We start from the raw sequence: 19,987 nt of genomic DNA, 5'->3' as shown, positions 1-19,987 counted from the left end.
GGACCAAGCTATTAGTCAAAACCAATCAGAATCCTAGCTAGACATGGATCGGCCACTGTGTTTGGACATTATTCAAATTTAATACTCCAGATCATGAGTACTACTGCAAATCAAGACAAGTTTGATATCTGGTCCTGTAAATAACCTGGGCAGGAGTACTTTGTGCATCCCTATTTGCAACGAATACGAAAATGGCACTTAGTTTTACAAACTACTATATTTTATACCCACAAGCTCAACGACTATCTATATATAGAGGGTTTTTTTTTTCCTAACCATGCATCGAATTTCCTAGTCAATTTATGCGCACTTTGACTAATTTATTGAGTCAAGCTAAGGGATCTCAGGAAACTTTTGGTATTGGGATTGAGTTTTCACTTGCTATTAATTCGTGTCTTGGGCTAGTTCACATGGCTAGTTGACGATGGAATTGGCCAACCGAATAGTCAGTGCATTGGGCCGGTACCTAACAGTAACGTACGTAGTAACATATGTAGCATTCTACTCTGCTACGTACAGCCAATACGTACATATAATGTGTGCAAGTTGCATATAGCAGAGTGTCTATACATACAAGGGTGGAGGTTGAATAGCTAGCTAGCCAGATACAATTAAATGCATAAATTAACATGATCAAATTGTATGCAAATGCCAGATGCAGCAATACCAACTTGTCAAGCATTTGCCTGATTAACTTGCTTATTAAAGTATATTCGCATTTTTATGGACAATATTATACAAATCATAATCTGAGAAAGATTTGACTCTTGTATATTCGATTCGATCTGGAGGGGAAAAATGTGGAATATATATTACTGGAGTGTGCGAAGGATCTACTTAATAGTCAAACGGGACTAACATTGGGACTTGTTCTAGCTGCATTCCCAATTTGTAGGTTGTAAAGGTGTCTCTGCAATTATAAGTGCCAGAAACTAAAGAAATGGAGCATGCGACAAGAAGAGAGAGGCTCGATCGTGTGAGGGAAACAATTCTTTTTTCAACCTCTTTTTCTTATAATCTGGTGTCCAGACCGGTTTATGCGTACCTCGATTAGTCCTGAGATTCTAGAGTTAACGAACGAATTAACCCTCTAATGGCCTCCAAAGGTGTTGATAGCGCGCACCAGGCATTTCGAACAGATCGAAATCTTAAGAAGAAGCAAACCACAATTAAAACTCTAGGCCTTCACCACCAGTATGGTACGTACGTATACCCATTTGAGAACCAAAAGGTGCCACAAAGCCCTAGCCGAAACCCCTACTGGCTAGATCTAATATGGGCTGGTTCAAACTAATTCAAGCTTGAGATTCACATGGCAAGTTGGCATAACAAATTATTCTATTATACATTCCTTCCATAAACCAATGTATAATAGTAATTAATGTGTTAAGCATGCCATTCTTTATTCTGTTATTTTTGCTTAAATTAGTTTTTAATAAATCAACCACTCAAGGTTACAAAGCCCTTTAATAATATATATCAATATTCTACAAATTGATATCTCATGTTGTCCGTTCCTATGGATCTTTAATTTGTTCATATCTCTCATCGTAAACCAAACTTCCTTATCTTGATTTCAATTGTGGATTTGTGGAAAGAAAACAAAATCAATAACATGTAAAGAAAAAAAAAGGATGTGAGTGAAGGTAATATACTACGGTAATAGTTTATGGTTAGAGCAAAGAAATTGATATTCGCGCTCCTTTTTTTGATACTGACGCTCCACTTTCAACGTAAAGTTACTAGTAACTTCATAAACAAAATGGAGCGCCTGCATCAAAAAATGGAACGCAAATATCAAATTTCCTGGAGCAACTCCAATGTAAGTAGTCGTTCAAGAATGTTACTTAAAAGATTTGGCAATCTTACTAGTACTTTGTAAGACAAGAAATGTGCTATATTTTCAATTCGATTCCTAGGCCCAGCAAGAGAAAAAGGTACGACCAAAATTTTAATTGGCCCCCTAGTTGAGGTGTGCGTGATCAACTAGTCCGGACACTTGAATAATCAATAGAAAATTATAAAAGACAACACAATCATATTTCAAATATGATCATTTATTTTGCTAGTGTCACATTTTATCCGTCAATTTAATAATATATCGGAGCACTTAAAAAGCGAATGGCGGCACATATTTAATTTTGAAAGATTATTTATGTATAGTTACCGAAGAAAATATGGGTATGTATAGTTACCGAAGAAAATATGGGTATGTATACAAAATTATAAATTTAAATACTACCGTGTGGTATATATAAGAGTTAAAAAAGGGGACAGAATAAAAAAACTACACTTAAAAACAGATACGTACGGTTGACCATTCATTATCTTGTCAATTAAACAATTGAAAAGTAGCTACTTCAGTTCTTGTGCGTTGACCAATGGAACCACTTCCAACCAAGACTTGCTTGACAAGCACTTGCGTGACTTCCTCTAAACTTGCCAGACAAGTTTGTGTGTTTAAGTGTGTGTGTGTGTGTGAGAGAGAGAGAGAGAGAGAGAGAGGGGCAGCCAGACTAGACTCTGGAACAAGGTCAATGCTCATATGTGTGACCTAATTAAGGCTCCGTTCCAGAAACCTTCTTAAAAAATAAGTACTTATTTTGAAACTTCTCAAAGAAAAATAAGAAAGATTGTTCCAGAAAACTCAAATAAAAAGGGTTGTCTTCATTGGCTATGGGGTTGCTTATATTAATTTTGGATGTGTGAGTTCGATTCTTAAGGGATAGGTCAACCAGTTAGGAGATTAAAATTTATGTGGGTAGTGTCATGAGAGCGTTCAGTGGTCCCCTCTCCTAGCTTTCTAACTATTTTTGGTGGATGTTGGTTCTTTTGTGTTGGCCCTATTTGTATTTAGTCTCATCCCGTTTGGTTATAGAAATACCTTATAAAAAAGAAAAAGAAAAAAAGTGTGCATGATATAGAGAGAGGGAGGGAGACCTGGGGCTGGTTGTGCCACAAGCACAGGTCCCAAGCATAGCCGTATTAGGTCTTGTTATGATCGAAATATGGGTTCATATCGGTTGTAAAACGGTGATTTGATTTGTTTTTGGTTCAACTTAAATTTGTTGCATATGTAAAAAAATCACTGTTCCGGTATTTTGAAGCGACATGCACAAAAACGGGTTTAGTTATCTTATGAAAATTCAACAGCTAGCTGGCTAATGAATTTTAAGTACCAAAATTTAAAGAAAGATACGTGTAATATCGGTATCGATATCCGATAAATTTGATTTTTTTGCACACGCAATCCCAAACAGAGAGACCTCTCTTTGTGGGAAACGAACTTTGTAACCGATTATTTTGGATAAGATCGTTCGCATCACCTCCCCTGCCCTTCGTGTTTTTTCTGAGCTGTTTCTTTCCAGTAGTAGTAGACTAGTTTACACCAAGTGGGTTCCCATCTTATCTAACAACCGTCCATCCAGCTTCCTGCTAAAAGTGAATTTACGGTGGTGATGGACGGTGGTGATCTGTATGGGCATTATAATTACTAATTGGTAGAAGACCCTGACCTTTTCGTAGGTCCCAACTATCCATACTCATGCAATTGATTCCACGTTGATTCTGAATCCGAGAATTTATATGCAAAAACAGCGAAATGTCGGTTGAAAGTAGTTGGAATTTAAGGCTCTATTCAACACGAGAAATTATCAATCGCGGTGGAGCACTATCACACGGTGATTTAAGGGTTTTCATCACACACAATATTCATACAGAGCTCTCAACACAAAATATATTAATCGCGGTTGGAGCACTATCATACGAGATGATTTAAAGGTTTTCACCGCACACAATATTCATATGGAGCTCTCAGCACAAAATATATTAATCGCGGATGGAGCACTATTAATCGTGACTGTGCTCCAAGAGCACTTAATAACCATTCAACATGGGCTCCACCCTTCCCCATGAAATTTACCTTTTTTGGATCCCATCCTCTCCATGAAATCTCGTATAATTCAACAATTTATCACGAGTTGTTAAATTCGTGTAGATGTTTGGACACCATTAGTTATAAAGAAAAAGAACTCTAAATTTACGTTAAAAAGACTACTATATAGCTAAGTTTGCATCTCTCATTTCGTAAATCTTTTAGCGAAATTCCTCAACAAAGATAGTTGAATGTGAAAATACGCCAAAATTGTGGAGAAACTTAATCCAAATAGAATAGAATAGAAAGATTGCCACGAGAAAAACAAAGGTCAACTTAACCCAAAAAAAACGGAACTTTCCCTTTCAAAAAAAAAAAAGAAAAAACAGAACATTGACTTGGATGGTACACACAGCACAGACTAGTTGTAGTGAGTAGTAGTACTACCGGAACCATGCTACTTGCACAGACACAAATTGTGCACAGATTTTGTAGTGTGCCCACCATGGATCCCACACAAATGATCCGAGCCATTCATTAAATGTAAAATATTTTTTCAAGAGTCTCCATAAAAAATCAGCTCAATCTAATACCTATAAGTGCTCGATCCAATCATCTAAATTTTCATTCAGATTTCCGGATAATAAAAAGTTAGATGATTAGATCAAGTACCTATAGGTATTAGATTGAGTTGATTTTTTACAGGAACCCTTGAAAAAATGTTTTACATTTTAATGAACGGCTCGGATTATTTGTGTGAGACCCATGGTGGATCCCACCACAAAATCTGTGCACAGTTTGTGCACAGATTGTATGTACCAGTAGCATTTCGGAGTACTACCGTAGTTTTTTATAATAAATAAAAGCGTGTAATTCTCTCTCCTCCTTTGGCTTTGGTGGTGGATCGGTCGGAGTGGTATTTCGTCGGTGCCGTGCCAAGTGTGTAACCGCGTTTTCTTTCCATTATTTTCTCTATTTTTCTTGCACCAACTACTTACTCTATAAATAATTGTAATTACCAACTAGACTTGAAAACCTCTTTAATTTAATATACGGGCCCGGGCCCAGTGGTGTACAACTGCGTTGGATTCACAATTCTAATTTGTCTAATTATATAGTACTATAACTCACTAGAAGTATAATTTTAGCACTATTATTTATTTGTTCTCAAGACTTAACTTTATTAATTCTTCATATCTCATAATTTACCTTTTCCATGTATGATACAAAATAATCACCCATTCACATGGAAAAAAAAACTTAAGAATAAAAACATAACGTTGCTGATGGACGACGAAATAAATCCATAAAAAAATTAGTCGTCGTGTGAATTGACCTAATTAAATATCTTAAATTATCATGCATAAAGAATAAAGATAAAAATTGGAGAAAGGGCATTGGCATGGGGAACGAACGACGTGATTGTATTGAAGGATATACTCCCTTCGTCTCAAACAAATATTTCTCCGATCCGCAAAACGGGGTTTAAAAATATTACAATTTTTTGCAAAAACGTAACGTTGCTGATGGACGACGAAATAAATCCATAAAAAAATTAGTCGACGCGGGAATTGACCTAATTAAATATCTTAAATTATCATGCATAAAGAATAAAGATAAAAATTGGAGAAAGGGCATTGGCATGGGGAACCAACGACGTGATTGTATCGAAGGATATACTCCCTTTGTCTCAAACAAATATTTCTCCGGTCCGCAAAACGAGGTTTAAAAATATTACAATTTTTTGCAAAAAACAAATTGAATTTTTTTCAATAACTTACTAGATATCAATGAGATGTGTTAATTTGAGAAAAAAAGTTAGAAATTTTTCTTGAAAAAAATTGTATTATTTATGAGTGCATCGTATGAATTCCACTCTAATATGTATCACTTCTACATCAATGTGTGATAGACAAAGGTTCTGGAACATGACGAGTGAGCAATGCTCCAAAAACATTATTGATTTTTACTCTTTCCCAATGCAAATGATTGTCCAATTTGAAAGTAGAGAATAAATTCTTTATACCCTTCCGAATGTAACCGCAATAAAAAAGGCAATAGTTGTCCGAACGTTAGGATGGTTGTGTCACCCGCAATAGGATACGCGCGTGAATGATCATTGGACACGTGGTATGCGAGGCCACCTTGTACGGTGCGAAGTACTCATCCGTTGACGTTGGGGGTGGGGCTTGGCATTGAATCTGAATATGACAGTTGGAATTGGAGATATTGTGTCTGATTTCTTTGGATTTGTTTGGCTTAAAATATAACTACTACTATACTCCTACACAGAGTAAACAATTCACAGCCTAATTTGCGTGTAACCATCGCACCACGTCATCGTACTAACACGAGATAACAAATCAATCGAAATTGTTGGAATTTCATAGGTGGGGCGCAACCATAATTGTGCACAAAAATTTATATAATTTTGGGGTAACTGCGAAAGAGAGAGGGAGGGAGGTAGGGTTTGGCGAGAGGACTTAAGAAAGAAACAGGAGGTGCTCTATTGTCAACAACACCAATGTTAGATCTCCGAAGTTAGATCCCCGTCATCTCGTTTACAAGTTGTTAAAGGACCAACGGGTGTGGTCGGTGGTGTGATGGTGTTCGAATTTAGTAACCCATGGCCATGGTGATTTGGGGCGCAGGAAGAGGCGATTTAGTACTTAATTTCATTGGTTTGTTACACCGCTGCAAATGCAATACAATGTACTGTCATGCGCACTTGAAATGTTCTTCCCAAAGATGAGTTTGATGGGGTGGACACATAATACGGGATGATCAATACGAAACTCATTCATATGATAGTATCGTTCGTCGTGCAAGGCTTGTCGAGCAGATTGATTAATCATCGATCATTAGTACATTACGTTACAATTAAAGGTTGTTCGGACAAAGAATTGAGCTGGCTTTCCTGCTAAATATGGACAAAAAAGCAACAGTGGTTCGGCTAAAAAAGCCAACCTCAAAAAGCCTGAGCTAGCAGAGGAGTGAAATTACCAAAATGCCCTGGCTATTTGTCTTGCTTTGGCCTCCCAACACCGGGGTGGGGCGGGGGGTATTTTTGGAACACTGGGGTGGGGTCGGGGGAGGGTGTGTGTGTCATAAGGGGTAAAAGCAAATGGCTTATTTGGGAATAAGCCAGGTAGGATTTTTTGTCCGAACAGCCCCTTAGCAACTACTATAATTTTAAGATCAAACTATATATTTCCTTTTCATAAGAGGGACAAATTGAAAAACACTGATCATGAGTTGGGTATCAATGGGCGATCGCATCGAGCCTATACGTAATTTGCTCCACAACGTGTACCATGCATCAAATTTAAACACGGACACAGTGGTAGGCAAGCTAGCTACTACGCGTTGTGGGTTAGTAAAATGAGAAACGGTGATCTGAGGGCAGGCATGTGACTATGGATGGGAGTGAACAAATGTGAAATTAGACAGTCCAATTCTCTTAAAATTAATTAATGCGGCCCAACTGGCCAACATTCTATTACAAATTAATGCTTGCTATAGGAGTAAAATTTGTTCAGTACTAACAGTCGGTTGAAGCATTAGAATATCTTTGAGCAGGAGTTTGATTTACTTCCTAGCGCTATCAATTCCTGTGTAGGGTTAGCTCAAACAGGACTTTGTCCCGATTTTTTAATTGGCTAGATCTGCTAGTGCATGGTAAAATTCGTCCCGAATTACTATTTGGCCAGATGAAGAGTCATCAGAAAAACGTTCCATGCTTAAAGCTTTTAGAGAAAATTAACTAGAATTCTTTAAGAATTGTTGACGGGCTTGCTTTGCTCTTAATTCGATGTTAAATGTAATGCTTTATATCTTCATGATTTTCGAATTAAAAAATGTTAAATGTAACGCTTTATATTTTTTTACTGTTAAAAAAAAAAAAAAACTTTTACTTTGGCTTTCTTCTTTTAAAAGGGGAGGAGGTAAAACTATTGGGAGAGGTCAGAGGTGGTAATTGGCGTAAGAGCATCCGCAATGGTAATAATCAAAATTAATAACCAAAATGTGTCATTTCAGTATTTAATTATCCATTTAGCTTATAATCAAACTTAACATCTACCCTCTACATTGGTTATTTTTTCATCCCTAACAACAACAAAAAACCCCACGATACTCAATTAATGCACATTTGTCCAATCGCAAATGAGTTCTAATCACGCACCCGACCTCACCAAATTATTCGTCTCGATGAGACGATTCCAATGTGAGATGGTTTTGAGTTTAGTTATTGAGTTTTGGTTATTGGAATTTTGATATTTTTGATACATATTAAGACTCATATTGCTAAAGTGACTTATACTCATATCTTTCATCTCGATGAAAGAAATTGAAAAAGTCTACAGATATAGACTAACGTTGAAAATATAGACCCAAACTTATATGGATTTTTCTTCAACATTCATCAATATTTGAATACTTTTTTATTCGTGTCATCGAAACAAATAATGTGATGTAAAATTTGATCCAAATATAATAAAATTAAAGAGAAAACAACGTAAAGACGGTGCCAAAAAGTAAAAGAAAAGAGGTTAGTTTAAGAGTTTTTAATTACTCGCCGTTAAAACTCATCAATCAAGTTTCCTGTTGTGTGAGATAAAATAAATGTTCATGTTGCGTGGGTCAACTAGTGGGTCGACGCAGAACAAGGCAGGGAAGTTTTCAATGAGTTTGAATATTCATGCTATAAAACGCTAAGCTTTTTTTTTTTTTTTTTTGGATTTTTTGGATTTTTTTTTGTTTTATCCTTATTTAAATTTTTTCGCATTTGTTAGTTTTGAGCCTAATTATTGTGAATTATGATTTTTATCCAAATTTTTTAAAAAAAATTCAAGGCAATGCCCAAAATTTTTTTTGAATGAGAACAAAATAAGAAAACACTAAAAAATCTTAAAGGAACTTAGCTTGAATACGAAAAGTTGCATGTCAATTCAAAGTGTATAATCAACAAATCCCACGTATGCAAATGCATCAGCAGACCAATCAAAATCCAGGTGTCTGTGCTCCCAATTTCCGCAAATTACATGTCAAAGGCCATTTTGTGGAACTTTTTGCAATATAGTATTTAAATAGAAATACGGAATAGTGATATTTCAAATAAAAACTCATAGTCAATAATACTAGAAACCAAACTAGTAGGTGTTGTCGGATTTTAAGATTCATGATACATATCTTATGATTGCATATAATATTAACTTAGATTGAATGACTTATGTTTCGACTAGTTCAAAACATGTGAAAAATTCAACTCATCCGACACACAAGCCCCAAACTTGTAACTTTGAAAAGGATTGTTTGATAGATCGATGTTCAGGTCCCATTAAAAAAAATAAGACCCTGAAACATTGAAGTTCTTTCTTCGAATTTAAAAGAAATCCCTACATGCATGTAGTTGCAAAACATACTTATTTCTTCTATAGAAATGAACTTTTAAAAAATAGACGTGAATATTTTAGATAATCCATGTCACAAAAATTAAAGAACTTAGATTTGCTCCATTATAAATCGAAAATGACTAGTTATCAAACAATATCTTCGAAGGTAAAAAAAAAAGCTTTGAACTAAGATTCTCTATCAATATTGTAAGCAAATGCATGTCAAAAGACTCATTCCAAATTGTCGCTTTAGGCCTTAAATCATCTCGATTGTGCTATGACGATCCATATTATATCTTGATAATTTTAAAAATAATAAATTTAAAAAAAGTTACATCATCGTCTTGCGTTAATATATATATATATATATATATATATATATATATATATATATATATTCATAAGTCACTATTGTCTCTCTGTCTCTAGTCTCTTCTAGTACTGGATATGTTTTCTCAACTATGGTGTGATTAAAAAGGAACAAAAGGAAAGCTTGCAAGTTAAGCCACGGCACTGTGTACTTGGGTGGAAAAAACAGTTTAGTTTAGTGACATAGGCAATGGCGATCGCTCCGGCCCCAATGGGTCAATTATCAATGAAATTGAATTGCAAATTACTAGCATTTGACTTCAAGAAATTTCTAAGAGAACAACTTGGATATTTAATTAGAAGATTAGCAAATTGGGCAAGTTACTAATTTAATGAAGCGAATAGAATCCGAATTCGCAAACATGAAGAAATTAATGCGACACAAGTGATTTTTTCATGGTTTCCCCTAAATTGGAGATACAATCACGGGACCGAAGTCTAATTTCATTATCAACAAAGGTTTACAAATGGGGTTATAAAGAGATTCAAACATCTCACAAAAACCCTTAGGTGTATCCAACAAATTCCAATACGTAAATCTGAAATGACTCTTTTCAATTTTCAGTTGCCATTCATTTGTTTAAAGATGAAAACCTAAATAAATAAAAAAAAGGCAACTGTAAGTTACTCGTAAATAATACCGACTTTCTTTAACAAATTCTATTTAGTTCAAACTCAACCTTAGTTCGGTTCCAAAAAATAAACTCAACCTAGTAGCTTATGAGTTGTTTTGCAAAAAATTATACTAGCACATTAATGTAAATGTCTTTAAAATTACAAATATTTGGTACAAATATATTAGTTATTAATGAAACGCTAGGCCCCGTTCCTCTAAAGTTTTTATTTTTAAGTACTTATTTTTCTTGAGTCTTGAAGGAATTAAAATTTGGTTATGACAAGGCAAATATCAATTGATATCTAAAGCCTCTGAACGACCCCCATACTCATGAGAGGAACACGAGATACGAATAGAAGGAGAGAAACACATTTCCACAAAAGAAAACCAATCAAATCTTTTGGTAAAAACAAGGAAATTACATGTATGCATATTCAAAGAGAAAATATTGGCGGAAAAAAGAGTGGAAAAAGGTCATGGGCTTTCCAAATGATCCTACCCTAGGTCCAATCCTCGTGCAAGACGACCCCTTCCCCACTCTCTCTCTCTCTCTCTCTCTCTTCACTTTCTCTCTCTCATACTCTGTCCATCTGCCCCTCCTCCTATATAAAGCAAAGCAACCCAGCCGGCGAGGAAAGTAACCTCTGTTTAGTTTAGACGAACCACCTCTCCCCATATAATTCGGACTCCAAACCCACCAATACCCGCAAGTTTCTCTCTCTCCTCCTCTCTCTCTCATCCCATTTCTTGGCTCGCACAGATTTCCCACATTAAGGTAAAAGTCTGTCCTATCCAAATTTCCCTGGGAGTCTTTTTGTTGTTCTAGTTTATGCGGAAGATGGTACATTTTTTTCTTCTATCCAAATTTCTCGCTATTGTTATTTGGTTTATAAGTTTTTACTTGGTCATTTGTTGAATCAGTCTTCCGGGTTTTTTATTTGACCCCCTGTTTTCTTTGGGGTATTGCAAATGGTTAGTATTTTCCTTCATGGGTTCTTTCAAACATTTTATCGAATACTTCGTGGGATGAAAGATTTATCCGTTCAAATAGACCTTGTTTTGATCCTCTATCAAATGGCATGGGATGAAATGGGCCTCTTGGGATTCTTGTATTGATCCTAATTTCGAGATTATGCGTTAATTTTGGTGTTTTTATACTGGGTATTTTAGGTTTATGCTGTTTCCTTTCATGGGTTCTATGAGTCATTTGATATAATCCTTCATTTTTTCATCTTCTTGACATAATTAAGAGAATACTAGTTTGTTTTTTTGAAAATTGTGAATGGGTATTGCAGATCTTTCTTTTTGAATTTTGTTTCTTTACAGCATGTTGTTTTCTTGTTTATTAGAACAATTTTGTAGTTCATTTTATGGAGTAGTTTATACCAATGATCCTTTGAAGAATTTTTTCATTTGGTTTAATGGTTTGTCTCAAACAGGAATCCATATCTCATAGGCTCATCAAAACTGCTGTTGGAATCGCATGGGGATATCTTTCTCATGCCCATTTGCTGCATATAACGATATAGAGCATGCCTTGGAATCTGTCATTGTCGAGTCCGTCAGTATTGCCAATAATGAATCGAAAACTCTTCTGCGATCCATTACCTTTAAGAACACAAACTCAGAACCCACCATAACGCAGTCAAACTCTTCGCAAAGGACGATTCAGATGACGAAAGAAGGATCTTTTAGCTTAAAAACAGCTGAACCTAGAACAAGGTTCTCAGCTGAAGCTCTTTCGTCGAAAGAGAATGATGTAATAACCACACCTAGTGGTGTGGAGAGCAAAAAAATGGATTGCCAATTTCCGAGCTCAGAGAGGCAATTGCTCATTTTGGATATAAGCAACCCGAAACACGAAGCCGCAATAAAGTTGCAGAAAGTATACAAAAGCTTCCGAACAAGAAGAAAGCTAGCAGATTGTGCAGTTCTCATCGAGCAGAGCTGGTGTGTTTCTATTACCATTAGCTAATCGCTCTGTTTTTCTATTTTGCTTCTCCATATGAAGCTTTTGTATTATTTTTTTTGGCCTCCTTTTAATGCAAATTAAACCCATTTCAGGTGGAAGCTGTTAGATTTTGCAGAATTGAAGAGAAGTTCTATATCGTTTTTTGACATTGAGAAACATGAGACCGCCATTTCCCGTTGGTCAAGAGCAGGAACCAGAGCTGCCAAGGTAAAATTTGGTCGAGATTGAATGCCTTATGTGAATTCCTTGTTTAAATTAATATCTGTGTTTAATGTTTTGTGGTTCTTATCTGATTTTGCAGGTTGGAAAAGGGTTGTCAAAGAACAGTAGAGCACAAAAACTTGCCTTGCAACATTGGCTTGAAGCAGTAAGTATATTATTCTTAACACAAACTTGGTGTTTATTCTTCTCCTCCCGTTGTTTGTTGGTTGTTGCTGATTCAGATTTTCTTCTTTGTATCTTTTTGTATTGAAGATAGATCCACGACATCGTTATGGACACAATCTTCACTTCTACTACGTTAAATGGCTTCACAGTCAAAGCAAAGAGCCCTTCTTCTACTGGTAAGTTTCTAAGTACTATATTTGAAAAAAAGTTCTGGACTTCCTTAAACTATGCCTGTTTAGAGAGGTTTGAGTTCTAAGCGTGATATTAAACTCGTTTCTCTGTAAATTTAGGCTGGACATTGGAGAAGGCAAGGAAGTTAATCTTGTTGATAAATGTCCCAGATCAAAACTTCAGCAGCAATGCATCAAGTATCTTGGTCCGGTGAGCTCCTATTTTGATCTTCTAATCTTCATTGTCACTCGAATAATCTTTTATTCGTATACTGAAACGAAAATTTCCTCAATGGGCCAATATTGACTCCTTTCAATTTTAATTCCCGCAGATGGAAAGGAAGGCGTATGAAGTCATAGTGGAAGATGGAAAGCTCCTCTACAAACAATCAGGGGAGTTCCTTGACACCACTGGAGAACCAAAGGGTGCTAAGTGGATTTTTGTTCTAAGCACATCTATGATTCTTTATGTTGGCCAAAAGAAGAAAGGCTCATTTCAGCACTCCAGTTTCTTGGCTGGTGGAGCCACATCCGCAGCTGGGAGAATAGTCGTCGAAAATGGCATCCTAAAGGTATAATGACAAACCCAAAATTGCATCGAGATAATAGGCTTTGTTTTGATCTTGGATTTGTGGAGGGAAAAGATATGCTAGAGGGAATACCGAAATATAGCTTGACAATACATTTTCCTTTTCTTTTCCCTCCACAAATTCTTTCAAAAAGCCAATATCCAAATTCCAGACACAATAATAGACGATGGACTTAGTTTTATAATGAATTTTTGTGACAATGACTTAACGTTGGTCTTTTGGGAAATTTTCAACAGGCGGTCTGGCCTCACAGTGGCCATTATCGGCCGACTCCAGAAAACTTTCAGGACTTTGTCTCATTCCTCAAGGGTAACCATGTGGATCTCGCTGATGTTAAGGTAAAACTAGTACTCATTTTCTATCGCCTTCAATTTAACTCTCGTGGGGAAGTAAACTATCAGAAACTGATTGAAATTACTTTTATGCATAATCAGATGGACCCTGCAGATGAAGAAGAAGAATCCTTGAGCAAAAAAAGCAGTGTTTTCCTAAGAAGCATCTCATCTGAAGAAGACTTATCTGAAAAAACCAATTCAGAGACAGAACAGCTAGATGGAGAGGACAAGAGTTCAGAGAAAACCAATTCAGCAGAGGAGGAAGAAGATCCTGCATCAGAACAACCTTCTCAATTACTGCCACCCGGCAGTCTTCGCGGGAATTTGCCTAGTCTTCAAATACCAGATAAAGATGACTTGTTTGAGAAATTAAAGCTTGAGAATCAAGCCCTTGAGTCAAGTACTGATGTTTTAGGAGCAAAATTCACATTGGATGGTTATGAAACGTCAGAAGATCAGACGGTGTCCGAGCAATACTTGTCTGATGAAGAAGATGAAGAAACCAAAGAGAGTATTCCAGAAGAATCGATTCTCAAAAGGATTGATTCCCACAAAAGGTTGAATTCGTTTCAATTGGGTAAACAACTCTCTTGCAAATGGACGACGGGAGCTGGACCTCGAATTGGGTGTTTGAGGGATTATCCATCCAAACTCCAATTCCATGCTTTGGAACAAGTTAACTTGTCTCCTAGAAGTGCTGGCCATTTTAGATCAAACTCCACTAGAGAGTCTATCCCAAACAGTTTTAGTGGAGAGATCCGCGTAAGAAAGACTAGTTTCAGTGGAGAATTGCCTCGGATTCGACATTATACACCTCAATCCTCCCCATTGTGTAAAGGAGCCTCAACAGCAAGAGCTGCTGCCAAACGGTCATGATACGTGAAATAGGTTTAATTCTTTGGTTTTGTCTATTCTTTTGTATGAATAGGAATAGAGAAGATGATATAGGAATTCTTTGACATTCTTTTCCATTTTTTAGTCTTGTACACTTTTTTTGGCCTTTTTCATCTTGTGTTGTACAAGATGATAACTGTACAGTTTCGCAGGTTTCAGTTTCTCTCAAATTGAATACAAATTATTTCATTTTTCTAAATAGTTTTTGGAACTGACTGAGGCACCATACAACTTACATGTTCTTCCAATTGGACCGCGTAATGAAGTTGAATTCAAAGTCAGTTGCTCATTCATTCAATTTCAAACAAGTTTTCTTGCTTGTGGTAATGCCTAAAAGAATTTGTTGATATGCTGGTGATGTTTTCCTAGTTTTACTAGAATTTGGTTTCTACTGACTTCATTTCCAAGAAGTTTTCACTTCATTTGATATATATGCCCAGAAGTTTTCTACTTCTAATTGTTTCAAAAGTAGTTCTCTTTGCTACTTCAAAGAAATTGTTTTCAAAGAGGTTTCTTAATTGTACCCCATAAACTCGAGCTCAATCATCAGCTTGACCCTTCCATCTGTTTTTCCGTTCAATTTAGCGATGGAAAGAGGCCATGTGCCTCACGGAAATGGGCTACACAGTTGCCAATTGAATGGCAGATAGACATTTGACAAATAGCAGAAGGGTTTTTTTTTTTTTTTTTTGCCACAAATGAAAGTTACGGGTACAAATTGAAATTTCATGTATACAAAACGCATTATTCCCAAATACTAGAAATGACCAAGTCCACCAAGATGGTAGCCAAGTTGAATGAAGTACATGGACCGAACTTAATACTGTTGACTTGGGTAACGTAAGTGGAAGGGAATGAGACTCACTCCCCGATAGTAGCCAATTGAATTTCGTGAAAAGTCTCCCTTGTAGTAACTTCTTTCCAATCACTGTTTTTGTTCATTATTTAATTGAAGAAATTAGAAAAGAAGAGATACCTAACTAAGAAGGAAATTTGTAGCTATTTTCTTTAACGTTCTTCTCTTTTTCTTGAGGTTTCAAACTAGGAGGGTTATTTTCTGCCAATAGGCATTTGGCCCAATGGCATCAGGGGTGCACTTAAATGCCTGGAGAAAGAAGGTCAGTAGTACAACTCGTTTTCCAACGTGTTAATCTAACAATATTGACTTTCGCGGATAAAGAAAAAGAAAAAGAAAAACCTTTCCCCTTCTTACCCCATGTTGTAAGCATACACCAAGACCAAGTCCAGAAAAAGAAGCACCATAACATCTTTTTCTCTTCAGATTTCAGCAACCAATGTCTGTCTTAGGTAGAATATAGGTTCGAACAAATGAGACCTAAAACTAAAAACAAGATTGCACAAATTGTTTTATGCTTTCGATGGCCCTAGACATTGAAAACTGGGATGAGACAACTGGATCCATTCTGGAATTGGAAGACAAAGCAAAAGACAGCAAATAAATGCAGAAAGACTATGTTAAATAAATGGAATTGAGATGTGAGTTCCACCCAAAACCAATCTAGCCTGGCAAAACAAAAAGATAACGTTAGCCATCTAAAGTCAAGACATTCGAGTTGCTCAAAATTGGGAGTAGACCCAAGATACAAATTATTTATAAGTATATATTTTTCCCCACCAACACACCGTTAGTGAAGAGTTAGATTACACTCGGGCCTCGACGCTCCTCCATCGAACCCCCAACTTTCCTCTTGAAATCAAGGGACAAAACCAATCGAACTAACCTCGGGGTCTATACAAATCGGACTCCAATCTGTTTAAAGTGTGAGGCATGAGATAAATTCTTTACAGACCACAGGCAGGACCACACCCCCACAAAAAAAAAAACTGTCCTCGTGTATTTTATTGTAGTTTTCCATCATATTTCAAAAGTATAGGCAGGATTTTCAGCCGTAATTATATTGATATGTATGAACCAAAGTCATTTGAATGCGCGCAGCTATAACAAAAACATCATAGCAGATAGCCAAATACTTAACCAGACCACTCAATGATTATATCACAAGCCATTGATGCCGTGGTATTGATCAGAGTTTAGCGCGATAATTTTTCAATTTTTGAACGTAGAAGCTCTTATAGCTTTACAATATGTTTCTAAAAATCGTTCCAAAAAAAAAATCCCTCCTAATTTAGCCCCACCAAGTGTAAAACTTGGGTCGTAGCGTCGTCCTTGCCTAATAATACTTAGGCTTAGTTTCCCAAAAGTGCTAAAGGGGGCTTATTTCCTTTTATATTTTGTGAAAGGAAAATAAGCCCCTCTAACCCCGTTTAACACTTTTGAAAAACTATACCTTAATAGGGTAGTTAAACCTAAGTGCAAACAACAATTTTGGATCTTGTTCATTGAGTGAGTGGAGAAGCACAATATGGAATTACCTTAGAAATACAGAACGAATCTATGAACCACTATGAAGTGGTGGTGTCATGGAGATCCAAAACAGGAGTGGTCTTATAAAGTACAGACAGAATACACAAAATCAGAACAAAATCTGCAATATGCTTCTTCAATTACCCTAGCTAGATATACAAATGCTGGCCCAGTTCATGCACGGGCTATTACATTGGTTACTCAATTATTAGTATCTATTTCTCTCTCTATATAAAGAACACTTTTGTGAAGTTCCGTTACAAAAATGATTTTCATCACTGTCCCCCGGAAAAATTGTATTTACAATTAATATAACTTGAATTAATTGTAAGTTTGTAAGGGTAAAATTGTGAAATTACTGACCCAGATAGTCACAACCCACACCTATTCAAGTATTGCACACACGTGTGTGCCCAACTACTAGTACTAATGAAATCAAGAAGCTATCGAGAGAGTTACATTCTTTTTTAGCAATACTATAGTTACATACAAAAGTGCACAAGTTCAAGCACATATGTGCTCTAACCATTTGATGCACGTGGATCTCTGTAAATGAGCGGCTCATTTACAGCGACAAATTTTAATAAAAATATAAAAATTTATGGAGAAAGATGAACATGTCTGTTTCCTAGATACATTATGTGACTAAGTGAGAAGCACGGGCTCCATGTACCTGAATGAATGGGAGGACAGTCCCATATCAAGTACGCGAAATCAGGCCAGGTTCACTGGATTGATACAGAGAGCAAGAAATTGGGGGATTCACACACACCAAACAAAACATACCACCAGATGGCCTCAAATTTGGCCCAGCCTTTAGTGTACCCATGCATCGTAAACACATCACGAGGCCCAGTTTGAAAAAATTAAACATTGGACCTTGGGACCCAAGTAATTCGGCTCAATATTTTAGTGTCACTATGCATAGTGATCCAGTGAACATAACATAAGGCCCAGTCTCTGGAGAGATTATGCTGCCTGTGCTCCAAGAGTAATACTCATCCCTCTCAAAAAAGTGTGTGGGGTCCACAGATTTGGAAGTGAGACCCACATGCTTACGTGAGGAGGGGATGAGGAGGAGGAGCATTGCCCTGGCTCGAAGAATAATTTTCTAGGTCTGAAGCAGCAGTTGTGGGGTTTTGAAGGGTTGATTCGATAGTTGTGGTTGAGGGCTTAGAGTTTGGGACTTGATGTGACCAAAGGACAACGGACCCTACCCTACTTTGCACTCAATACAGGAACTATGGGGTTCCTTCTGAGCCCAGAAAATTAGTTATGCACCGTTTATGTTATAGAGATTCATGAGTATTATACTCGATTGAAATTTCAAGTCCATTGGACAATAGGTACCTCATGATCGACTGCAATTTATCATGGAATACATTTTTAACTTTATCTATTTGTTGAGTAATAAGTACAGTAATTCTGAACACACGACAAGTCCCGTTTTGAAGGTATTCTGTTTGCCAAAAAAAAGAGTCAAAAGGCACAGTAGGACTAGGAACCCCTCCTCCAAATTGGATTAGGTAAAACACAAATGAAACATCATCCCTGCATACGATCTTCTGCCAAAACCTTCCCCCGTCAAAACCCTAGGTCTCCACAGTTGTAAATCGTGGATGAAGAACCGATTGGTCTCGTAAATGAGTGTTTGTGTAGTTAGTTTGGCCCCCGATATGGTATCCCGGAATTCTCATATTCTATTGCAGCGGCTTTAACCAGCAGAAGACGGAGAGAGAGAGGCGTTGAAAGGAGCAGAAGACGATACAGAAAGAGACCAACTTCGTCATCTGCGATAGCTCAACGAAAAGGCAAGTCCTTCGGTTCCAGGTTCGAGTGATCGTCTATCTTTGAATCTGATTTCCCCCGTTTCTACGGTTGAAGACGCCCAAACCTCAAAACCTAGGCTTCTACGGTTCAAGACAGAAAATGTAGAGGATCCGAATCCAACTCCTTGTGTACCACTACAGACAAAACCTTCCCCTGTCAAAACCCTAGCGGCCCGTTTAAATGGAGAATTTGTTTTGGGTGGATATAGAATGAGGGTGAATTTAAAGATGGATATGTAATGATAAGTGATATATTAAGAGGAGTGGCCCCACCTATTAAGAAGTGTGGATTTATAATGAGGTATTTAGATGATTTTTTGAAAAGAAGGATATGAAAAATGTATATGATAGAATTAACTGTCAAATGACTGAATTGCTCCCACTTTGATTGTTATGCTCAAAATTGGTTTAATTTCAAATAAATTACAATAACTTGATATTTTTCATTAATATTAGGATAAAAATAATTTCATTTTAGAATACAAATGTTGTAAACATTTTTTCATTAGAAAAAATATTATTTACTGAAAAAAAATGAAAATAAAAAAAACCCCACCACTGCCACTACCTATTCCCTTCCCAATATCTAAAAAAACCCCATTTCAGGAGAAACGTACACAGTCATTTCCAGAACAATAATTCTATAATTACACCCACATACATAAATGCACAATCTAGTATATATATGTGTGCAGTCCAGTTCTTACGAGGACTATCTCATTTTAATAAAATACGGAACTTCTTTTTCTGATCGAATTTCGATGATCCGAGTCGCTCAATATGTTCAAAATGTGATTTTAAGGATATTTAGAAGAAATCAGCAAAAAAAATTGATCGGAAAAGACTTCATCCGAGCAGTTTTTGCTTATTTTTTATCGAACGGTTCAAACAAAAACTGATCAGATGAAGCCCTTTCCGATCTTTTGTTTTGTTGATTCCTCACTAGTACCTTTAAAATCACGTTCAGAACACATTGAGCGACTCGGATCATCAAAATTCTATCGGAAAATGGAAGAAATAAGCAGGTCCGTATTTAACTAAAATGTGGACTCTTTTATTTGAAACTGACTATATATGTGGGAATGTTGTGTAAAGTGGATGCGGTTACGAGGCCGTTCCACTTTTACAAAAAAGAAAGTTTAAGAAAAAGAAGGTAATTTCAAGGTCAAAAA

The 19,987-nt window shown here is 36.5% G+C and overlaps 1 protein-coding gene across 1 annotated transcript; it reads left to right on the top strand.

Annotated features, from left to right (window-relative positions):
• The first annotated feature begins 10,864 nt into the window (after window positions 1-10,864).
• LOC131315334 (IQ domain-containing protein IQM2) lies at window positions 10,865-14,799 on the top strand. The gene is made up of 9 exons (XM_058344492.1): window positions 10,865-11,027; window positions 11,692-12,202; window positions 12,317-12,431; window positions 12,526-12,591; window positions 12,699-12,787; window positions 12,902-12,992; window positions 13,114-13,353; window positions 13,608-13,709; window positions 13,806-14,799. Exons 2-9 carry the CDS (start codon window positions 11,736-11,738, stop codon window positions 14,580-14,582), a joined length of 1,947 nt encoding a protein of 648 aa, XP_058200475.1. The 5' UTR covers window positions 10,865-11,027; window positions 11,692-11,735; the 3' UTR covers window positions 14,583-14,799.
• The last annotated feature ends 5,188 nt before the right edge of the window (window positions 14,800-19,987 follow it).

The sequence above is a fragment of the Rhododendron vialii genome, chromosome 13a, assembly GCF_030253575.1.
Source record: "Rhododendron vialii isolate Sample 1 chromosome 13a, ASM3025357v1".
NCBI classification, from domain to species: Eukaryota; Viridiplantae; Streptophyta; class Magnoliopsida; order Ericales; family Ericaceae; genus Rhododendron; species Rhododendron vialii.
This window is presented reverse-complemented; position numbering and strand designations above follow the sequence as displayed.